Raw genomic sequence first — 22182 nt, 5'->3', positions numbered from 1 at the left:
CGATTTCATTTCCATCGGTCGTCGATGGCGGTCCGAAATTTCCGGCGTCTCGCCTCCCCCGTCGACGACGTTCGCGGTCGCGCGAACTTTAAGGTGTCTTTAAATCTTGATCCGAGGAGTCTTGGCGCGCTCTCAAGTCCCGTCTGCTTTAGTAACGGCGAAATCTAACGAAAAGCACGGTAGGAACGACCGATGTCATCTCGAGCAAAGTAGCGGTAGGACGAGCGAGCGCTCCGCTGGACGGATACGGGGTGTCCCATTATTACGCTGATAACATTGGTAAACACGCCGACGTACATTCGCATCGAGAAGCGCGACGGTTTCCATCCCGACGCGTCTAGCGGGTGACGCGGGAGGAAATACGTCGAGCTCCTTCGAAAAAGGGAGATCGACGTATCGCGATCCTTGCCTGGAAGCCTTTTTCGTTAACCGATAAAGTGCATCGAGTGACTCGAGTAAAGATATTACTCCGAAAATTTATGGACGTTTATGCGTATGCGCCCTTCACTTTGGGAATGGATGCTTTTAATACATCTTTTTCGTTGCCGATATATCGTGACAAATATTTTTCATTAATTTCTTAAATTCGATATTAAATGCCGATGTAAAATTATTTGGAAAAAAAGTTTATAATTTGGTCTCTCGAATTTTGCGAATCGACAAGTTAAAATAAATCGACTGCGATTGAGCATAAATACTTGGAGAATCAATTGCCACGAGGTTTCAATTTTCCATGCCATTCTAGATAGCGCGAGAATAACCAGTGCAGTATCCGAGACAGTAAATTCGTTCTAATCCCTCATCAGAAATTCCTTTGCCGGATAAGACTGGGCGGCGAATGCCGAGGGCAGGAAATATCTCGGCGAAATCTCCGATATCGAGGGTACACCCGGTACGTAATCTCTCTCTCTCTCTCTCTCTTTCTCTCTTCTCTCCGGTTAGTTAGCGGATCTCGTGGAGAGATCCGGGACCGAGAGCGAGAGAGTATCCTCGTCGGATAGAGTATCCCTCGGGAGATTTTCGTCCAATCGGCTGGCTGGTCAGCCGGGGCGGATGGTGGGGGCCGGAGGCCGACCATTGGTCAGTCGAGGGGCGGCCTGGTATTGAGCGAGTCGCTCCGAGGGTTGAAAAAACCGCCCCGAACTGACCTCAAACGTCCTACCCTCGTCTCGTCTGGTAACCCAGCCTAATGTCGTCCCCTTTACTCCGCTTGGTTTTGCAACCTCTTCCCCCCTTCCCCTCCTCCTCCTCCTCCTCGCCACCTCTCGCTACCCTCCGTTCGCCCCATCGGCTACGTTTACCACTCAAGTGCATTTTCCCCTTATTACCGCGGTCCCTTATTTTACTCGCACACCGGTACAACTTTCCTTCGACTGCTTCTCGCACGCGATGAGTCGTGTAACGTATGGAAATCTAAGTATTAAGTAATAGTCGAATAATAAAGTGCTGATTATTGATTGCCAAGTGATTACTTAATTGTCAGACACACGAATTTTATATTGAAATTATATTTCTTTTCCGCTAATTTTTTATCTTTTCCATTTTTCTCTCTACAGGTTGTAATCACTTATTTTATTTAGTTTATTTCATGCATATTATAAATTTTTCTATCTATATCATGGAAGAATTGTATTTATAGTCAAAAGAGAGGCTCCGATTTTTTGATAATTAAATATATTATATAAACGTCAAATAATATAATTATATCATCATGTGTAAATAAAGTATTTTATTAACAGAATTTTTTCTTTTGACTCCTTCTATCGAAGCACGATTAAAAATCTAAATCAATAATAATAACAACCATTACTGCTGAAAATAAAATATCAGAAAAATTGTATATATTATCTTCATCAGAATTTAACAATCTAAACCTCGCGTCATTTTTTTATGGATTATAAAGCCATAAAATAAAAGCGCAAAAAATCACAGATAAAATTTAACCCTATTCTGGTATATTTGGGAGAAAAATTCACGCACCACGACAGTCAAAATTAATTATAAGCGTATTCTCGCTAAACGCGCGATATCCCTCAAACTTTTTCCAAAAGAAGCGCATCGTCGCGAAGACTCTGCGGGCGACGTAACGAGCTGCGGTTCGCGATGATGGAATTTTTTAAGAGCGCGTGTACAAACGGAAGCGTCCCACACCGCGGAAAATACGATGGCCCCGGCCGGTCTAAATTCCGGTGCCGCGCCGGCTCTAAAGTATATTCAGTCAGTCTAAGTCCAAAGGCTATTTGCATAGGCGATATTATACCTTCGACCCACCCTCGCCTCTCTCTCTCTCTCTCTCTTTCCCATCCGCCTTCTCCCTCCATCCGCAGAACGTCCCGAGCTCTTTCTCTCGACCACCACCGCCGCCCCCTCACCCTTCTACCCCGCCGACCAGCCGCCCCGCGTACAACCTGCACACTCACCCTCTACTCACCTCGGAACGTCTCGAGATCTCTGGAATTGGATTAGTAGTGGTTCACCCGAGTAAGACTTGGACTATACTCAATTTGAACTAAGATCGCGCCGCCCGGGAGTGGGCGAATTGCTAAATCAGTTTTACGTGATCACCTATTCAGAAAGTTGTCCGCGATATCCTATGCACCGCCGGATGGACAGGCTAGCGCGAATTTAAGGACGACAGCGAGCGAGGGAAGTGCCCACCGCTTTGATCCGCCGTGAATTGATGGAGTCCGTCTCGGTTAAGTAACGGCAAGATCTCGTCGTTGAATCCTCAGAATGGAGTTCGATTAAATGTAAACAAAATGTTGCCCCTATTTCAGAAGGAGTTGTTTAGCTCATTCTTCGAAAGAGCTTTCCTCTCTCTCGAGGAGAGGAGTGGAGTTTAGAGAATATCGGTTGCATTTAATTCAAGGATATAAATTCCTTTTAACGATATATACTTGAGGTGCGGGATAAAAATAAGGAATACAAGATACACCCTCTATTAGTATGAATAATACCTCTTCACAGAATAAGTAAAAAATAAAAAATATTCCATTGTTAGCTCTGCTTAATCTTGTCCGCGAGAAATGTCATCGTAAAATATTAAAAGATGGAGATAGTTATATTATCAGATTATATTATGTTAATAAGGGAGGTAAATTATACCGAATAATGTATAACTGATCTTTATAATAGTTGCAAAGACTTTATAGTGGTGGAACTTTGGTGGAAGTGAACTCGCACTTTTTCATTCCGATACTTCGTCAACTCGCAGTAAACGCTTTTACTCTCGGTCGCGCGCGGTGCTTCATCTCCTTCTCTTTAAGGAGTCTCGAACAAAGATTTTACAAGCATTAGTGATTCGATTAAGAAGCCGTCTCGAGCGCTCGGCTTTAAAGTCTCGCCGCGCGAAACTTTCTTAGAGAAATCGTTACTTAAGTTTCCCGCGTTATGCACTTTCGCCCCTTTTCGAAAAGTTCGCAAAGAAATTACTCCTATCCTCAGACTCACCGGTAATTGTCATAAATAACTCACACGAGCTCTCTAATTATAAGAAATTTATTTATTAATGTAATATTTAATTCATTAATTATGAATTAATTTTATCGATTTAATATTTAATTAATTATTATTAACAACAATATAATTATTTATTTAAATTTTATCAGGATGTAATATATTAATTTCCAACCATATTATTAGCTCCATTATGATCGATCTTTAAAAAAAATCATAATCAGTGTGACAATGAGTTTCGAATGAAACGTCAAAGCGCAATTCGCCGCTTCGAACGTAATATCGTCGTAAATCTGTCCGACGCACGTCTCCTACAGAGGGGGGAATTACACGTGGTAAGTGGAGGAAAATGCGATGAAAAAAAAAATCGAGGGTAAGGGACGACGATCGTTTCCGTCGCTTCGGATCCAGCGTAAAATGGCCGGTCGTAGGTCGAGGAAAGCGTAAAGAATTCCAGGGTCCCGGTCTAACGCAGTTAATTTGGCGAATGGGGCTGTCCCTCCACCCCGAACATGGCCACTGCCTTCGCATATACGACGTCTTCCTACGTGTAACACGCGCGTACGTTTATATAGAGGAAACACAAGCACGCGCGCGCGCGCGCGCGAGATACCCGGGTATACCGGGTGATCCTGGCGGAGTCTAATAAAAAGCATCCCCGTGCGCCATGGGATGGTGGGGTCAGAAGTCCATTCGGAAAATGGAGGGACCCGCTCGTCCAACTAAATCTACCCGATAACGGATACCAATTGTCCGCGCGAGGACTGCTTCGAAAATTCATTCCGTTCGCCCCGTATCGATTTAAGACACGAAACGCGCGACGATGATTCGAGACGGTCCGATCGAGAATACGTCGCGTGAAAATGACGATCGAATGAACCAGGCAATTTTATAGAATTTTTTCTGCTCCCGGTTTCGACGACTAAACCTCTACGGTCGGTTAGCAAGACGTATGGTAGACGGCTAGTCCTGGCCAGGGTTCGGCTCGACTTCCGACTTTCCCTGCAGAAAACATTGAGTCTGAGGGGTGGCTCTGCCTCATTCTACCCGCCTCTCCTTCTCTCCCCCGGTCCCATCGCCAAGACGCTATAAATTCTGGCCATCTAAACCCCCTCCTCCCCTATCCTCAGCGAGCATCCCCCTTCGTCGACGTAGCAGGATAGTGGGCAAAAGTAAGAAGTGTGGATCTGCCGATAGCCTCGTTTACAGTTCCTCGTTCTTCGAGGAACGACGCTCTTGTCGGCGTTCGTGGACCGAATCAAAATGTAATTAATTGCTCCCGATTAATCATTCATTCGGTCAATTCCTTTTGACCTAGTTGCAAGAAACGGATTATTCACGTTAAATTTTAAATTATTGTTACATAAATTATTCGAATCTGTTAAAATGATAAAAAAATTGAAAAAAAAAATAAAAAAGTATTGCTTTGTTTGTTATAAAATTCTATAAAAAAGTGTAATAGTTTTCCATGTTACTTTTATTAAAATCAATTTATGTAAAAATCTTTTATTCAATAAAAATGTTTAAAAAGAAAAAGCTATCAACTGTATTTTATTTTATTTTATGAACCATTAAAAATCTTGTGCTTTTATATAAATAATTAGATTTTAAAAATATAAATAAATAGCAAATCCTCCAACGTTTTATTGAATCTTTAGTTTAATAGAATAGAACATTTTACTTGAGTTTAAATAAATTAAAATAAATTTAGTGCCATAAAATATTTTAATTTTAATGTCACTTTTAAACATTTAAACTCGAATGTTAAAAATCGAAAATATAGATCACAATCAGCTAACAAAGTCGCTAATAAAAATTAAAAAACGATAAGTCACTTGGAATATTCTGTAGTCTACTAATAATCATTTTAAAGATTAAGGCAGCGAAATGTAAGAATAGGTCACAAATTTCATTAACCAATTATACATCTTTTACAAATCAATCTGTCACACATTTAAATATACTGTGTGACTCTGCAATGCGAAATAATTTTGTACGAGCTACTTATATCTGTATTCCGCTGTGACTTTATTCGACGACGGGTTTAATCTGCGAATATACTTCGGTTGTGATTCTCTGATTCGATCTCTGGCCCATGGGGGCCTCCAGCAATAATTAACGAGCCTTACGCGATTATCGGGTCAAAGACCACATTTTACATCAAAAATCCGACAATAGACGCAAATAGGCGACACCATTTTGTCTTTCTGTCTGCCTTAATGTTAAATTGATCATCGAGCCATATCCGGCAATGAAGAATTTAGCGTAAAAAATCAAATTTTCGTAAAATGAAAATTTAAAATCTATAAAGAATTTACAAATCTCCCCAATATTTTTTGCAGAAACACTTGATGTAGTAGTAATAAATATATTAATATAATTTATTTGGTTGCTGCAAACTATTTTTGAATTTAATTAACATTTATTAACAAAGATATTAATTTTGTTCAATTACTTCCGGCTCGAGGTGAAAATAAATTCTCCTGAAAATTGACGCAAAGAGAGAAATCGGAAAAGAACGCGTCGATCGGATAGAAAATCGTGAACAAACCCATCTTGTCAATTCTTCCGGACAGGAAATCTGTGCCCGCCGACCAATCGAATCTCACAGGGAATTTAACACCCTCCCGTGGACGGCAAAAAGGCGAAATTTCCAATTTGATTGAATCTCCGGTCGCATGTCCTTTGAACAAATATTATTGCGGACTGAGATCGGTTGGAACAATTCGTTTCCCTTTAACCTACGCACAACCGTCCATTTAAATTCGATATCACGGGAAAATTCAGGCTATAAAAATTACTTGTGTCACGAAAGCACAAGTTAATACCGATGTTCAATGAATAATGAAAGAGATTTTTATTTGCGCACTTGGAGAGTGCGCTGTCTTCTCGAGAAATAAAGGATCCACGCTCTATTATGCAGAAGCGGTTAAATCTTACACGTGACTTTTACGGAGTGTCGATCAATATCATTTCTGGCGGAAAACCGTGGAAGAATGGCTGGCAATTTCGCGAGTCCGACGTAATCGCGCTGTTGTTGACGAATCGACACCTCGATCCCACTTTGCTCTCGTTAACGACGCAAGACGAACGCCGCTCTGACGTTTCGTCGCGTCCTATCGATATGCGAGAGCCGACGAGGAGCGGAATAAGAAGAAGTGGGAGCGCGGGATGAAGAAGATCCATCGATGCAGGCTTGGCATCTGCGTGAACGACTTTATCGGAAAGACATAAACGCCTGAAATCCCGGCCGTAAATTAGGATCGGCAGAACGCCGGACTCTTCCTTCGCGATTTCTCTCTTTCTCATCTTGTCGAGATAGTCTAAGTCCGCAATGTGACGACCGTGTCTGCACGACAACGCTCCGTTATCGAAAAATCAGATCAGAGATGGCTCGAGAAGAGCCGACCGACCATTAAACAAGACAACAATTTTTTACGAGTCTGAAAGCAATGTTGCTCCTCAAAGGATTCAGTAAAAATATGCGGAACCGTTCTTGTCCGGAAGTAAAAAAAATATAAGTCTCTTTTCAGCAAGAGCAATCATGTTGATAAAAAAGAAATTACTATGTCGAATGTGCATCCAAATCAAATAGTAATAAACTATCAAAAATAAATATATTTTATTAATTTTTTCATTATTATTGGAAGGTTACTATTGTTATTTTAAAATTATGTTAAAATTAGCAATAAATGTAATTTCGAAATATCTTGTTAAATTTGCTACTTTATATTAAATAAAATTCTTTGGCGTAAAAAATTGTCTGTCGGCGTAATAATTTGAAGAATACCCAAGTTTGGCATAACAACTAGTTCAATGAACCAGATGCATAAATAGACTCTAAAGAAAAGAATAAATGAAGAAAAAATGATCTCTCTCTCTCTTTCTTTTTACAAAAGCATTTCGTGTCCATGGCAGAAGCTAAAAATAATTTCTATAGTCTCATCGAAGAGAAAGAAACGAAGACAATCCTCTCGGTTTTAGTTCTGATCCTGACAGCGTCAAAGATTAATGACACGGATTTTCGACATTCTCGTTCTTATTAACGGATACATCGTCAAGAAAACGAATCTCTGTCTCACTCAGATCTATTCTAGATTTTTTGAAATGTCATTTTTTATCATCATTATATTATCGTATGTGATAAGAAATTAATAATTTCGATTTCACTATCTAAAGTTACTTTGAAGATAATAGAAGATACACATCTTTCTTAATATAATTTCGACAAGTATTTTATCATTATTAATTTTATTTTGTTGCAGCACGTTGGACGAATTTCCAGCTGACTGGATAGACGTTCCAGAAATATCTCGTAGAGTATGTTGTACAGCGCACTTATATGCGTATTGCAGGGACTACTATAGGAGTTAAGGATTTTTTACGGTCGCGCGAGGGAGGACGTATATGGGGGAGGGGATCGCGACTACGACCCTTCTCATGGTGGTTGCGGCGACGAGGAAAAGAGCCCGGGTTTGACGACGAGACGGAGGGACGAAGGAAACGACAGTGGAGCCTGCACCCGTAACAAGGATGGCACGATTTCAAGAATGCGGAGCACGTTCTCAACCAATGCCGGCAGCCAGGCAGTAAAACAAATACGCCCTTCCTATATATACGGGGTGTCCCGGTAATACCGCGTCTATGCGCCACCTCCCCGCTTAGAGGAAGAGTGCCGCAGAGCAAAGTCGACCTCGTTACCGATACGAATGGAGGTAATGCGCTATGTAGGTAGACTGGGAGACCCCTTTCATGACCCCCTGCGGGAGACAGGTTCTCGCAGCCGAAGCTGAAATTAACTCGACAACCGAAGTTTCCCTCGCTATTCATTTCTTACGTTTATATTTACGAGCCTCCACGCCTGCCTCATTAAATCAGCTGTCCACGTCAAACGTACACATTTTTCACATTCTTTCGCCAACAAGTGATTTTTCACGGTATAAAGACTTAATATGAACTTTGCCAACAAAATGTGTCAGCAGAATACCATGAATTTAAATAAAATTGTTGTATATATTTATATAAAAAATAGAGATAATACTATAAAATTATTACATGAGAAGCTAATGATTATGTAAAAAGAATGATAAAAATTCCGGTAAAAAGTGGATTAATATCAGAGAGCTGATCGTACAACTGAAAGTACATATACAGCACTCAATTATATTGTCTCCCATGTCAAAGATGCATTCCTTACAACTGAACGCACAGTCGCCAGCGGAGAGAAGCACGAAACGGGCGATAAAGGCGTACAATGGCTGGTACGAGCGCGGAAACGCAAATGTCCTCTTTCAGAGGCGTCCTCTTTAGAGGCCGGGAAGGGTGATGGACAGGTGAAAGAAGTGGCCAATGTGGGCTGGTTTCGACGTCTCATGTGACACGCATGGTAGCGGCCTTTGTTTTCGCGTCCTTTTGATTGAGTGCCTCGTGTTCTTTGTGTCCCTAGATCTGATTGTACAACCCCCTTTATCGCATTCTTCATTTAACGCTCGACGACAGTGTGCCTCTCCGAAAAATATAATAGAGAAATCGGATTTCGAAGAAATCGTTTTGCAACAGCAATGTTAATGCACAGAGAAATTGGCTCCAAAATTATGAACATTATCGAAATCGTTAATTATTATAATTTAGAAATTTCTTGACTTTGGTTTTAGGACAGAAACGCAATGAATTTAAGTAATTTAAATAATACATTCGCATCGCTTTCTTATGAACAATTTTAAGTCAATCTTCCGAATTTGATTCGCGTCACTTTGACAGCTCACTTGACAAATATACCCTTTTATACTGATGTCAATCGCGCGCGAATCGATTATTTTCTCGCAATCCCATTACGTAAATGCTCTGTAAACAAGAAACTTGGCCCACACCGCGCTGGATCGCGGATCTAAACATTCCACCTGCTCTACATTTCCGATGCGCGGTTGAAGATCGTGATCCCGTTTATTCAGCGGAACCTGTTCCCACTCTCGTATTTGGAGCTCGTTGCTTTTCTTGAGAGCCTGATCTCTGATCTCGGTACGGCCAGATCGCACGTGGATGACACCGAGCTGCTGAAATGGGGGACCAGTTTCCACCTGATATAGATCACGAACCGTTTTTCCCCGGACGGAGACTACTCTTCTTCGCGGCTCCAAACCTGTTCGCTCGCGTGGCCGGCTCCTGCTCGGGTTATCCTGTCGGGATTCATCCTCGCGGGCGCGTGCCGCTGAGAAAACTGGTCCATCCGGATGCTGCCCCGGAACAATAGCCACTGTCCACTCGAACGTACACAAACACCGGGCCACAAAACGCGTTCGGTTAGCCTTTGACTCTCATTTCGAGATTCTCTTCCGGTCAGTTTCATCCGATGCGAAAAAAGAAACTGGTCCATCCGGAGGGAGAGATGCTGCCGCGCCTCTCTTCTTCTATCGCTGTCCGCATAGGGGCTAATAAACGCGCGACCGCAAAGTATGCATCCAGTTGGCCTTTGACTTTTGGCGCGAAGAGGGTTGATTCCCCTTCGCCAACTTCGTAATATTTTGAAAGCACGAATTGGCGTTTTAAATAAGTCCAACCCTCTTTTAAAGATTAATTTCGTTATTTTAATAAAAATTCGGTAGAGATATAATTGTCCCTTTACGCAAGACTTGATTTTCTTTTCATTATTTCAAAGAATTGTGATATTTTATTGTAATTAAATTAAATTAATTTTAAAAAAAAATTAATAATATGATATTTAAATATTTTGTGCTAGCATTATTTTTTTCTTGCGTATTTCGTGCGTAAGCTCATGCGTCGCGCTAAAATCGATTTTATCCTAGTTGCCCTCTAACAAAGTGCAGAGAAGCACATGGCAGTGTAGATAACGCAGAAAACTATCATTGCACTATTGGATAAGTTTCAAACAAGTAAAAGAAAGTCTTATTTATTAAATAGTATTATCAAATTATTTCTACGTATTTTAAATATACCGATTATTTTATCAAAAGTCATAAAAACGTATCTATACAAGATAACGAGCGCACTACGCACAATTTATCTACCGGGTAGAGAAAATCTCAATGTTAACTGTAGGTGATGTACGAATTTTTAAATCGGTCGATGATATATTTATTCACTATACAAAAATAAAAAATTCGAATCAAAAGACAAATAAAAAAATGACAACTCCAGAATACAAATTGTGATAAAATTGTTATTTAATAGTAAATGCAAAATTAAAATTTTTAAACGTTCGATATTTTAGTTGAAAAACCGATAAGACATTTGTTGCCCTCTTTTGTTCCTAAGCAACCCCCTGCCTTACACGTATGTGAGCTCACGCGGAGACGTATTGCGACGAAAGACAAGTATGGGCTTTTAAAGTGACAGCATCGGACGAGCTTAGCATCTGTCGCCTCGCATCTTGAAATGTACGAACCGAATCCACAGCGAATGTGCAACGTTTCGCAAACCACCGAGAGAGAACAAGCCAAGTTGCAGAAGATCAAAGAACTGACAAGCATCTTAAAGGTTTATTCTTCAGGAAGTTGTAAATAATGAAACTTTCTCTTTCTCACATTTATTTTAGTTGTATTTTTTTATCGAATTTTTTTTCAACAATGCTAAGATTTCATTCGATTTATTGCACAGGACACGGACAAGAATCTCACCATATGCGAGGAAATACTGACGACTTATGTAAAGAAACGATTGAAGGTACGCACAAGTATATATGTAATTTCTTTGTATATAAATTATTTATTCAATTTCGATTACTTCGATATCGATTTAAATCGATGTGTAATTATAACTAATAAACTCTATAAATGTGAAATTTCCATAATATTTACAAATTATGGAATTTTTATAATGCAAATTTCATACAAATATAAATACGCTTCGTTACGTCATTTGCCCAAATGCATTCATAAAATACAATTTAATAGCTCACGATAACGAATACTATGACATTTGTCAATTATATGAAAAAGTCTTATTTATTTATTAAAAATGCCAAGAAATCAATGTGAGATGCGCACTATTTTAATGATAGTCGCACATTTAATTTTCGAAATTTACCATCCTTTGTACCAACCATCGCGCAATGACCAGCCCGGATGCCAACCGTAACCGTGCAATCCATAGTTACTCAATCCGCCTAATCGATACCTGAGAAATCGAACGTACATATCAACGTCAGCGCCAAACTGCTGTCTCGAGATTTTTACATTCACGTCGCTGACAAAATATTTATCTGTACTATTTACCACGGCAACACGGGAGTATAAGTGTCTACGTAAGCCACAGGAAGAAAGCCCCTCTTTCCTAGTTTCTTTTCCCCTAAGACTTCCAGGACGCTCGGTTGAGCTTGGAAAACCGTGCCTGCTTGCGAGGATATGTCGTTATTCCCGGCTATTTTTTCGGCGACGAGAACTTCGCCTCCCGAGACCAGAATAATCAACGATAGCAAAAACTAAAACAATTGTCGATGCGTTAACAATGCGAATAAAAGCCACCATAATCAGCGAACGATTAAATTAATTAAAATAAGTGTTTCTTTTTAATATCACAATAATATTTTTGTATGTATTTTCTGAAATATCGAAATCTCAATCACATTTCTTTTCAGAAATAATACTAAAGACATGAGTTGAAAGTTAATCCAAGAATCATAATTCAAACTGGTGACAAACATTGAACAATATTATTTCGCAAATAGTCGAATAACTAAGAGAAAAAAGCACCAGTTTTATATTATTTCAACCGAATTAGTGTACAAGTTTAATTATTATATAATTTAATTATAAACAATATTTAAATGTTTACCAGCAGCTTCATATTAAATGTGGCGCGCACTTACAAACTGATGCTGTTTAGGGGTTGATGCTTCTTTTATACCGAGCAAGTCGTTCGCTGAATTTATAGTGGGTTCCAGAATCGCTGCACATGTAACATCTCGACTGACAACTTTGCAAGACCACTCCCATGTAAAGAATTACCAAATGACATAACAAGTACGCGATTCATTACTGCTAATCCTCGAAATGAGAATGTATTTGTGATAGATAAGACATTCGAGTATTTTTATTTTATCGTTTTACTTCTTAAAATGTGAAAAGTACTATGAAAGATCAAATTTTAAATGTGCGTATAATAATGAAATTATGTGATAAAATTTTATGAATTATTTTATATCAAATGCAAGAAGAAAGGGAGAAAAGAGAATGTCCTTTTAACTATTGTACATGATATAAAAATGCTTTACTTTCACGCGACAACAAGAACCGAGCAGAAAATATTGACAAGCTATTACTGTAATCGCTTATCATTTTTGCCAGATAATTCCTAGAAAAGAATATCCCTTAAATAAATTGTACTCTCGCGAAATTTCTTCGCAGGATCTTAAAATTTCTCTCTATTATTAAATTAAATTTGAAACTCTAATGTATTCATCATAGAAATGATTTTACTTTTTATAAATATAAATATCACACACAATATTTTTTTCTTTCATTTTATATAAAAATAAATTAGAATTATTATATATTGTTATATAATATTATATTTTAGAGAATCGCAAATAAATTCTACTTCTCATTATTAAAATCAATGCAAGCAGTATCTATTCCATATCTCTGATGTTTCAATTCAATTAAAAATCCGTATAATAAAGTTATAATGCCGTGAAATTTTTGCTTTATATAATTTTTGCATTAATTCGCGAGGCTGTTTCTGATCGATTTCGTTCAATAACAATCTCTAGCTGATTATGTATTTCCTACATTTATTAATTTCATAATCTAACGATGTTGATGATCTAATTCTACAGTATTTTTAATTTCTCATTCTTCATTTCACACTCGTGTATTTAAAAAAATGTTAACGAGACAGAGAAACTGTTTGCATTAATTGCATGTTATGCAGTTAATTAAATCCCAGCATTGTCGTTCGTATAAGGTATCTCTAATCTATCCAGTGCAATATCAAGTATGCTAAGAACGTCGGTTATGCAATCGCGAGCCCTTCCTTAAACGTGCAGCAAGTTTTTGTTTCATCCCTCCCTCGCGAATCGTCGCCCTAAGAGGTTTTGTCGTCGCCAGACTAGGAAACAGCGACTTTCTCTAGACTAGGATACATAGAACAGATCGTATACTTTTGTCTACTTACGAAAGTCCCAGCTAGGAAATATCCGAACTAACGCAATGTGTCGTCGTCCTTGTCGTCAGCCAACGACATCGATCGAACACGACAAACGATACCTCGAATCGACATTTACTCTGTCATCAGCCTTTCGCAACACTGCCACAAATTTCTGTTCTTTCTTCTATTGTCACAGTCGATTATAGTCGCGTGCACCGTAATTGTTTTTATGGAATCGCTCGCATCAGTGAGCATGTATAATATTTTATGTAACGCCGATATATTCGGCATTAAATGTAGAGAAATAAAGAAATGTACAATAGATAGTTATACTTAAATAAAATTCTTATATTGTGAAGATTAAATATATTTAAATAAACTGCTTATTATGAGATCAAATTTCGAAAATTTTTAAATAAGTATACTGCGTAAATAGTACTCAAAAAAGACGAAATTGATACAAGGACTTTAAATTTTAATAATAATTCTAGTTTACATAAATTTTATAAATTTTTTTAATAATGTTTTATTTAAATTTAATTATCATATTTTTAAATTTGCCATTTTTCAAACCAACAACTCATTCATAAACATATGCATTAACAGATAAATTATTTTTAATCATCAAAAAAATAAATATATCGTTTCTTTCTTTATTTAATTCATGTTTCTACGGAAGAAACGATAATATTGCTTTTAGATTCACTTCCTGTTTCAAATTATGAATGTGTAAAATTATAAAGCTATTAACTCATATGTAAAGAAGTTTGTTACGAAAATAATTTTTTTTTGCATTGGCAGTTATTGATGGAAAGGTTTTTTTGTATTCATTAGATAAGCTATTATAAGACTTCGAAAATGAGAAACGGAAAAAGAGAAAGAGAGAAAGACAGAGATATCGACACTAAACATTAATTAATTTTACGCCTACACGCACCGGTGAATCCCCTTTCACTAAGGAAGTTATAAGAAAAATGCAAACGTTCACAAGAGATAGAGTTTCATAATATTAACTGTTGCTTTTTTTCTAATTTTTTACATAAAAGTATTTAATAAAGATATCATCTCAATTATCTACATTAAAAATCCATCTATCTCTGAATCAAATTTGCTACAGTAATAAATTAGTCTCTTATATAGATTAAAAAATTAATTAAGTTAGAATTAAATATTCAATATATATATTAATAAAAATAAATGTTTCAAAATTAAACAAATAATCACACATATAATATTAATAATAATATTATATGTGTGATTATTTTAATTAATTATTTTTCTTTAATTATATTTATTATAAATGATATCATATATAATTTTGTTAGTTAATTAAATTGATTAAGAAAATTTCTTATCATATATTAAAAATTTCTCAAAATAATAATCAGATCATTGTTTCGCAATTTTTTTAATTTTTTTTTAAAAGTAAATACCGTTTACAATAAAAAATGAAAAATCGAACATAACTTTACTTTCAACAACATAATAACCTTCCTTTAAAAATTATAGAATTTGTCATACACATTGCATATCGCTTTTGCGCGTGCAATTAAAGTATGAAAGAGTTTGTCGAAGCAAAATTACACAGCCTAATTCTTTCTTATATTCTTTTTGTTCGTGACACTTATTCATTCGCAAGCACTTTGCCTGTTCCTGCATCACCTGTCTTACATCGTATCGCTTCAGTTGTCGCAAATCAACGAGTCGGCCCGTGCAATTCAAGTGAAACTCGACATTTCTTTCCGATATTATGCAAAAATTTATCCCCGCCAGTGTCATTGTTAAGTCATTGTTTCGCGAAACCTACGCCGTCGCAATTTGCCGACAGTCATCGTGGAGTCCTAAGACAAGAAGCTTTCGCGCGATCTGACATTTTATTGTTAAAAACATTTCTTGCAATTGTGACTTTTAAATCGTTCGTTAATAAATTATCATATACTTTAATCCAAATAATTAAATAACATAACGTAATGCGTGATTTGTGACGTAAAACAAATCGGTTAAAATATAAATGACATGTGTGAATTTTTCAAATAAAAACTGCATCTAACAATAGAAGACTAACGATAAAAACTATTTAAGAAACGCAAAAGTGATGTGTCTTAATTTGCACGATTATTATAAAAAGTGACTCGACGCATAATCTAATTCAATGTGCGATTGTTGCCGACCATCAATTAAGTGTCTTACAGAATGGAATCGCGTATATCATTATTCATTCTCTGTTTATTATACGTCACGCGAGCTTCTGAAATGCAATCAGAAGAAATCAAGTTTAAGGAGAGATTTCCGAGAGCGAGAGCTGTCGAAAATCTATCGCGACTAGATGCATCTCTGCAGGAACCTGATGGAACCGACAGACAATCCGCGTATAAACTACGCGATAAGAGAGCTCTCGGTCTTCTGCTGTCAGGTTTGGCCCAGATCTTCGGATACACAGTGACTCCGATTCAAGTCGCCTCGCTGCCGAACCCGACAAACGCCACGAGACCTGCCGCGATGTCGAGCTCGTCCACGATGGGCAACGTCATGGGACAACAAACTGCGTCTACTCAACCAATGTCAATGAACGCCACGGCGCCGAAACAACAGGAAACCATCCGATTCACCGGCGTGGTGAACTTCGGCAATAATACGGATATTATAGGCCACCTTCAGCGTTACGAGCAGATCTTTCACGGTCGTCAAAATAATGCGACAAATACGATGATGATGACCTCGCAACCTGTATCGATGCCGATGCCGATGCCGATGCTGATGCCTCCCGCGAAAATTTCAGTGGACCCGACAAGCAACTTGGTGACGAGACCACCCTTGTTGGCGCCATTTTTCGTCAAGATTCCGTTGCCGATCGCGCCTGATCTTCCACCGGCCACAATGCCAATCGAGAATTTCAGATTGTCGGTACCCACCCCGGCAATTTCAATCATGAGCGAATCAAACAAGACTGTGGAAATGCCGATGAGGAAAGAGCAAGAAACGATATACAGAAATAACGAGAACACTGAACGACTCACGGTGGAGGAAAAGGATATCTACGATGAGAAAGACGTGATGAAGCCGATGAGCCATTATACTCATCAACTACACGAGCCGAGCTCGCAGCAGCGACATAAACAGGAAGAGCATATCAAGGAACTGCAAGAGCAGAAGGAACGGACCAACTGCGACATGAATAAATATCATAAAGATAAGATAAACGAAAGAAACAGAAACCGAGAAGAAGAAATTGCTGATCGAAATCGAGAACATGCTTCCAACAACGAATCAACGGAGGAGAAAACACCAGCAGATGACGATGAAGAGAATGAAGAGTCCGCCGAGAGATACGAGGAACGTACCAATCAAACAAATAAGTCGAAACAGCCTCCAAGGGAGGACGAGAGCGAAGAAGTTGAAGATGACGATCCTGATGAACAGTTTCGCGAACAACCTGAGAACTTTGACAAGTATATAGAAGTGGGCTACAATCAGCAATTACCCATCGGCGACTATTTCCACGAGGGTAATCCTGAAATGATTCGCGACAGCTACGGTGAAATATTGAACAATAAGAAACTAGAAGACGACAGAATAGGATACATCAACATGTTCAAACATCCGCATGTTCTCGAAGACGCATCCGGAGAAGATGAAAAGGAGCCACCTGCCGCGGACGGTTACGACGAACACTTGATTAGATTACAGAAGCTCAGAGAAGAATACGCCTTACCGAAGAATAAGTATGAAGAATACGACTTGAATGACGAGAGTGAAGCGAAAAAAGACGACAGACACAACGAAAGAACTCAAAACCGTACTCGACCCAAGACCCAAGGACGTGTTCGTGGCAAGGAAGACAATCCTCGCGCGAGGATACCACCTGGAGTAACCAAGAATATTTTACGCGATGACGCCGGGAACACAAAGTCGCAGGAGGAGATAGATCTCGTAAGACACGTACCTCTAATCGTGCCCATACGTTACATCGATACGAACAACAAGGTGCAGCAGGCAACGACGCAACAGCTGAGCTATGAAGAATCGGATAAATTGCCGAGTGGTCGATTCTCTGAAGATAACGTCGATGCCACGCAAACTCTCGCCAAAGAGAAGCTCACTCCGCTGATCGGTTTGCCCGAAAGACCGCGAAAGTTGCACGAAGGCGAGCACAAAGAATTGCAAGTATGGCCGCCGCCTTTCGATTACGCCTTCGACAATACGGCACCGACCAACACTATTATTTCACCCAATTCGCAGAACCATCCTTCAAATTATCAATATGTAAAAAATATCGCGCCAAATGACGCGAACAGCGAAAATTCTTCGGAGCAACCTTCCGGTTTCCTGGTAGTCGTTGGTAACTCAGCACATCCGTATCGATATCCCTACAACGTTTACTACTTCCCGAACGAAAATACAAACCCGCAAAGTCAAGATCCTCAAAATTCCGAAGCCACATATCAGCGAAGCCAAGTCTACGTTCCTCAACAAAATAATAATCAACAGTTTATCCGAGTGAACTCTAATCTTAGCGAATATAATCTGAATGGGACCACGAGAGATCACTATCATCAACCTCACGAAGCTCCAACCAATGTTCTCAATCGTTACAGATACATTTTTAACCAACACGCTCCTGAGGCCAAAGAATCGGTTAATGTTGACCTTAGAAATCAAATTCCTAATATAGAAAACTGGTCGAGCAGAATATATCAATCGCAACCGCAAGCTGAGCAATCTTCTCCAGTCCTCATGCAGTTGCAAAATATGAGGTCTTCACATCAGAACTTGCAAAGTAGGCCTTCAAATTCGCGTTATTCACGATCAGCGAGAAGATCAAAAAATCCCCAAGCAAAGGATCAAGGCAAGAATGATGGAGAGATGAAGAGTCTACAACCGATTCCGACAAATAAATCAGAGGACCAACGCGAGGATGATGGAAGGACGAAGCTTTTAAAACCGGTCTCGACAAATAAACCTTTCGACGATCCCCAGAGCGCGCACGACTTCTTCGGCTTCAACAAGGATGATTATAGCTTCGCAGGCGAAAGCAGCGACGCATTGAAAGTCGCCGAGGAGAATGGTAAAATTATGAAAGAATCGGACATGCCCCTCGATCCGGTCGTTTATCATCATGATAACGAAAGTGTCATGAAACATGCCGACGAACCGGAAAATGATACGGAGAAAGCCAAAGTCACAGAGTACAGGAACAAAGTGACGACCTTAAAGATATCGGAGCAGAGGCAATTAACCCCGAACGGACCAATCCATTACGTAAACTTTATACGTAATATTTAATTGTGGCATCTTATAGGGAAAATTCTAATAAAATGTGCGACATTGTTAATTTGTATATTATTTATAAAACTTATTTCGTGATATGGAAAATTTTATTAATTGTTAAATAAAAATATGGAAAATGTTACTAATTGTTAAATAAAATAATGTAGGCGTATATGTATAATTTATACAATAAATTAATATATATATTATAATACTCTATCTTTCTTTTTCTCTTTCTCTTTCTTTTTCTTTTTTTCTCTCTTTCTTTCTAATATAATATATAGCAACATATATACATTTTCATATAAAATAAAATTTGTACAAAACCTTATGACAAAAATACACATTAAAAAATTAATAGAATTATATTCACATACACAAAATTCAATAAAATTAATTTCAAAGTTTTATTTTAGAGGACAAAAATTATTGATTCATTTAATATTATAAATCACAAATCCAGTAACATTCTAATGTCTAATTAGAAGAGAAGAAATAATTTAACTTCTTTGTTAGTTTTTAGTTAGAGATTTAATTTGAAATTAAATTATTTAATATTAATACACACAATTATATTTTAATAACGATAAAATCTTCAAATTTTATATTTCTATTAATATAAATGTAATTGTAAATCAATCAATATGTAATTTAAAAAAAAATTATAAATTAAAGAAAAATAATTTTATGCCATTCATGTTATGTATGAAAATATCTTTTTAGCATTCGTACATATGTTGCAGGAAAAAAGAGAAGAGATACAAAGAAGGAACGAATTGGAAAACAGGATGGCCGAAATACTGGAAAATCTAAAAACGCGATTGTTGATTGAATAAGGCAAATCTTAAATATATATTAAATGTACATCTTCACTCATATGATTTATATGGATAATGTATTGCATTTACGTCACTTGTTATTACGTTCTTTATCTCGTAAGAAAATAAAATTATATGTTCTATTAAATGTCAATTTATATCATTAAATCATCTTTTATATATATACAAAATGATATTATTTTATATAGAAATATATTAAAAATATATATATTTTAAAAATACATATTTTATATATTAAATTTGTATATTAATTTTATGTATTATATATATCAACATATAAATTTATAAATTTATATATATTAATTGAAATTTATATTTATTATATTATTATATTTAAAATTTATATATATTATTTTATATATAATATAATATCATTTGTATCATCTTATTAAAAATCAGTCTTTCTTACTAAAATGTTTAAATATAATTTTGTCTTATACAAATGTCTCTTTATAAGCAATAATAATTCTTATACTTATTCAATAAATAAAATACGATACTCGACATAAGATCTTTTTCCGATATAAATATTGTCAGAAACTAAATTTGTCGAAATTAAATTTGTCGTGTATAATCTCAAAATCTTTATCTTTTACATTTTACATTTTACTACACATTGCATAAAGCTTCAATATTTTACAATCTTACCTCATCTCAATTTGGAGAAGCACGTACGTTCCTTCCGATAAATGTCCACACAAAAAATACATCGCGCTTCAAATAAATAAAAGTCACTTGATACTGTGCACGATTCTAATTATACGAAATATATTCGACAATTTTTTTTTGGATCACTATTATCGGAACGTACGATCAGGGCGATTCGAAAACGATGTATATCAGAGTTTGAAGAGATATCCAATGCACGACAAATTATACTTGCGTTGATTAGTATTCATCAACACCGAACTATCAATCGCGAACATGTATACAACACTTTCACACATTTTTTTTCGCAAAGAACGATATACGAAATGCAATATTTCGCGCGTTGCGTTTCACACAATGCGGCAATTTTTTTTTGCTGTTTAGTATCGCCATCTGCATTCGTGTTAAACGCCAGAATTACGTAGTCAAGATACTTTTCGACTGCCGGTAAAGTCATCATTTTGTGCATATCGGTAAATTGTTAGAATCACGTCGCGCGCGCATGATTTTTTTATTTGTAACATAACAAAATATGTAATTAAAAATTCATATAAAAAACGTATTTTTAATCAAATTACATATACTATCGAGAAAATGAAAAAATAATAAGCAATGTATCTATTTTGAAAATAATATATATAAATAATAAATCATTTTTAAAAATTACTCACCGCATATCTCTCTGGCTGTTTCAGGCTCTCTCACTGCTCTCTGGCTGTCCGATACTTTTCCAGATGTCCTCCTTTCTTCTTCATCCTTTGCTGTTTCCTCATAGCACTCATATTCACTCGCGAACAAACAATTAATTATATTTAGTCATATATAGAAACGATCGCGAGACACTTTATTATATTTCGATATATTACTAATCGCAATCGCATTTAGGAAAAGAATTTAATTCAGTAATACGAAGCGCGTTCCGTATCACTACTTTACCGTTGGAATGTCGTCGCGCGAATGATACAAAGTCGTCGCCTATGTAAACATAGCGCGCATACGTCATCAAGGGCGAACGTCGTGTTATTATTATTAATTCTCTGCCAAAATATTTTACGCGTACTATGATGACGTATATATACGAGAATTAAATTTATGTACAAGTATATTTTTAAAGTTACATACACACAGATTAATTAATTTGTTAAATTGATTAATATATCATATAAGGCTTTCCGTTACGTTAATTATTCGATTTTGTCATTCGATTCGTTTTACTGCGCGTTTTCAGCTTTCGAGCGATAATAAAAGAGTAAAATAAAATCATAAGAAAATTATTTAATGTGTGCTACTAATGATTGAAACTCTTTGTAAAATGAAAGAATACTGTTCAGACTATTAATTCATATTTTTATGTAGATATCTTAATATTTTACAAAATGTTTCACAATGATATAATTATTTAGATACTTTTAATTATTGATTTTTGAACGTTTTGTATATTCTATTATAGTTTTCATACAGTTGCATTCTTTCATTTTATAAGTTTCAACCATTAACGGAGTTTTAATTAACATTGTTAATTAATACTAATAGGAAAACTGTAATATAATAGATCTCGGTTTCGAAAAGATGCGTTAAATTCGTGCAACGTTTCGAAAAGATGCGTTAAAAATGTGACGATGCCTTCAACCTGCTTTCAATCAAGTGATTATTAAATCATGAAAAAATTAATTAACAATGTACAAAAATATATGTATGTATATGTATATGTTTATGAGTAGTTCAGATATCATCATATAGTGATAACTATTTATATAATTTAAGTCACATTACAATAATTACTTTTGAAAACACTTGACAAGAAGTATTATTTAAATTTCATTATTACGATATCTATTATATACAGGATAGAGTTAACATCGTGAGG

General features: G+C 36.8%; 3 protein-coding genes across 3 annotated transcripts; 2 read left to right on the top strand and 1 right to left on the bottom strand.

Moving 5' to 3' along the window:
• Positions 1-10755: 10755 nt before the first annotated feature.
• LOC145960598 (uncharacterized) lies at positions 10756-19815 on the top strand. The gene is made up of 3 exons (XM_083080178.1): positions 10756-10950; positions 11071-11136; positions 19572-19815. The coding sequence occupies exons 1-3, from the start codon at positions 10849-10851 to the stop codon at positions 19662-19664; spliced, it is 261 nt and encodes an 86-aa protein (XP_082936304.1). The 5' UTR covers positions 10756-10848; the 3' UTR covers positions 19665-19815.
• Positions 11496-15219, bottom strand: LOC145960824 (uncharacterized). Its single transcript, XM_083080523.1, has 3 exons — positions 15145-15219; positions 11688-11893; positions 11496-11589 (listed from the first exon to the last, which is right to left on the bottom strand). Exons 1-3 carry the CDS (start codon positions 15217-15219, stop codon positions 11496-11498), a joined length of 375 nt encoding a protein of 124 aa, XP_082936649.1.
• LOC145960326 (uncharacterized) lies at positions 15037-18989 on the top strand. The gene has a single exon (XM_083079700.1). It carries the CDS (start codon positions 15754-15756, stop codon positions 18841-18843), a length of 3090 nt encoding a protein of 1029 aa, XP_082935826.1. The 5' UTR covers positions 15037-15753; the 3' UTR covers positions 18844-18989.
• Positions 19816-22182: the final 2367 nt, after the last annotated feature.

The sequence above is a fragment of the Camponotus vicinus genome, unplaced genomic scaffold (assembly GCF_025532165.1).
Source record: "Camponotus vicinus isolate PSW18456_S1 unplaced genomic scaffold, iyCamVici1.0 SCAF_10, whole genome shotgun sequence".
NCBI lineage: Eukaryota > Metazoa > Arthropoda > Insecta > Hymenoptera > Formicidae > Camponotus > Camponotus vicinus.
The sequence above is the reverse complement of the archived record's forward strand: the minus strand, read 5'-3'. Positions and strand labels throughout refer to the sequence as shown.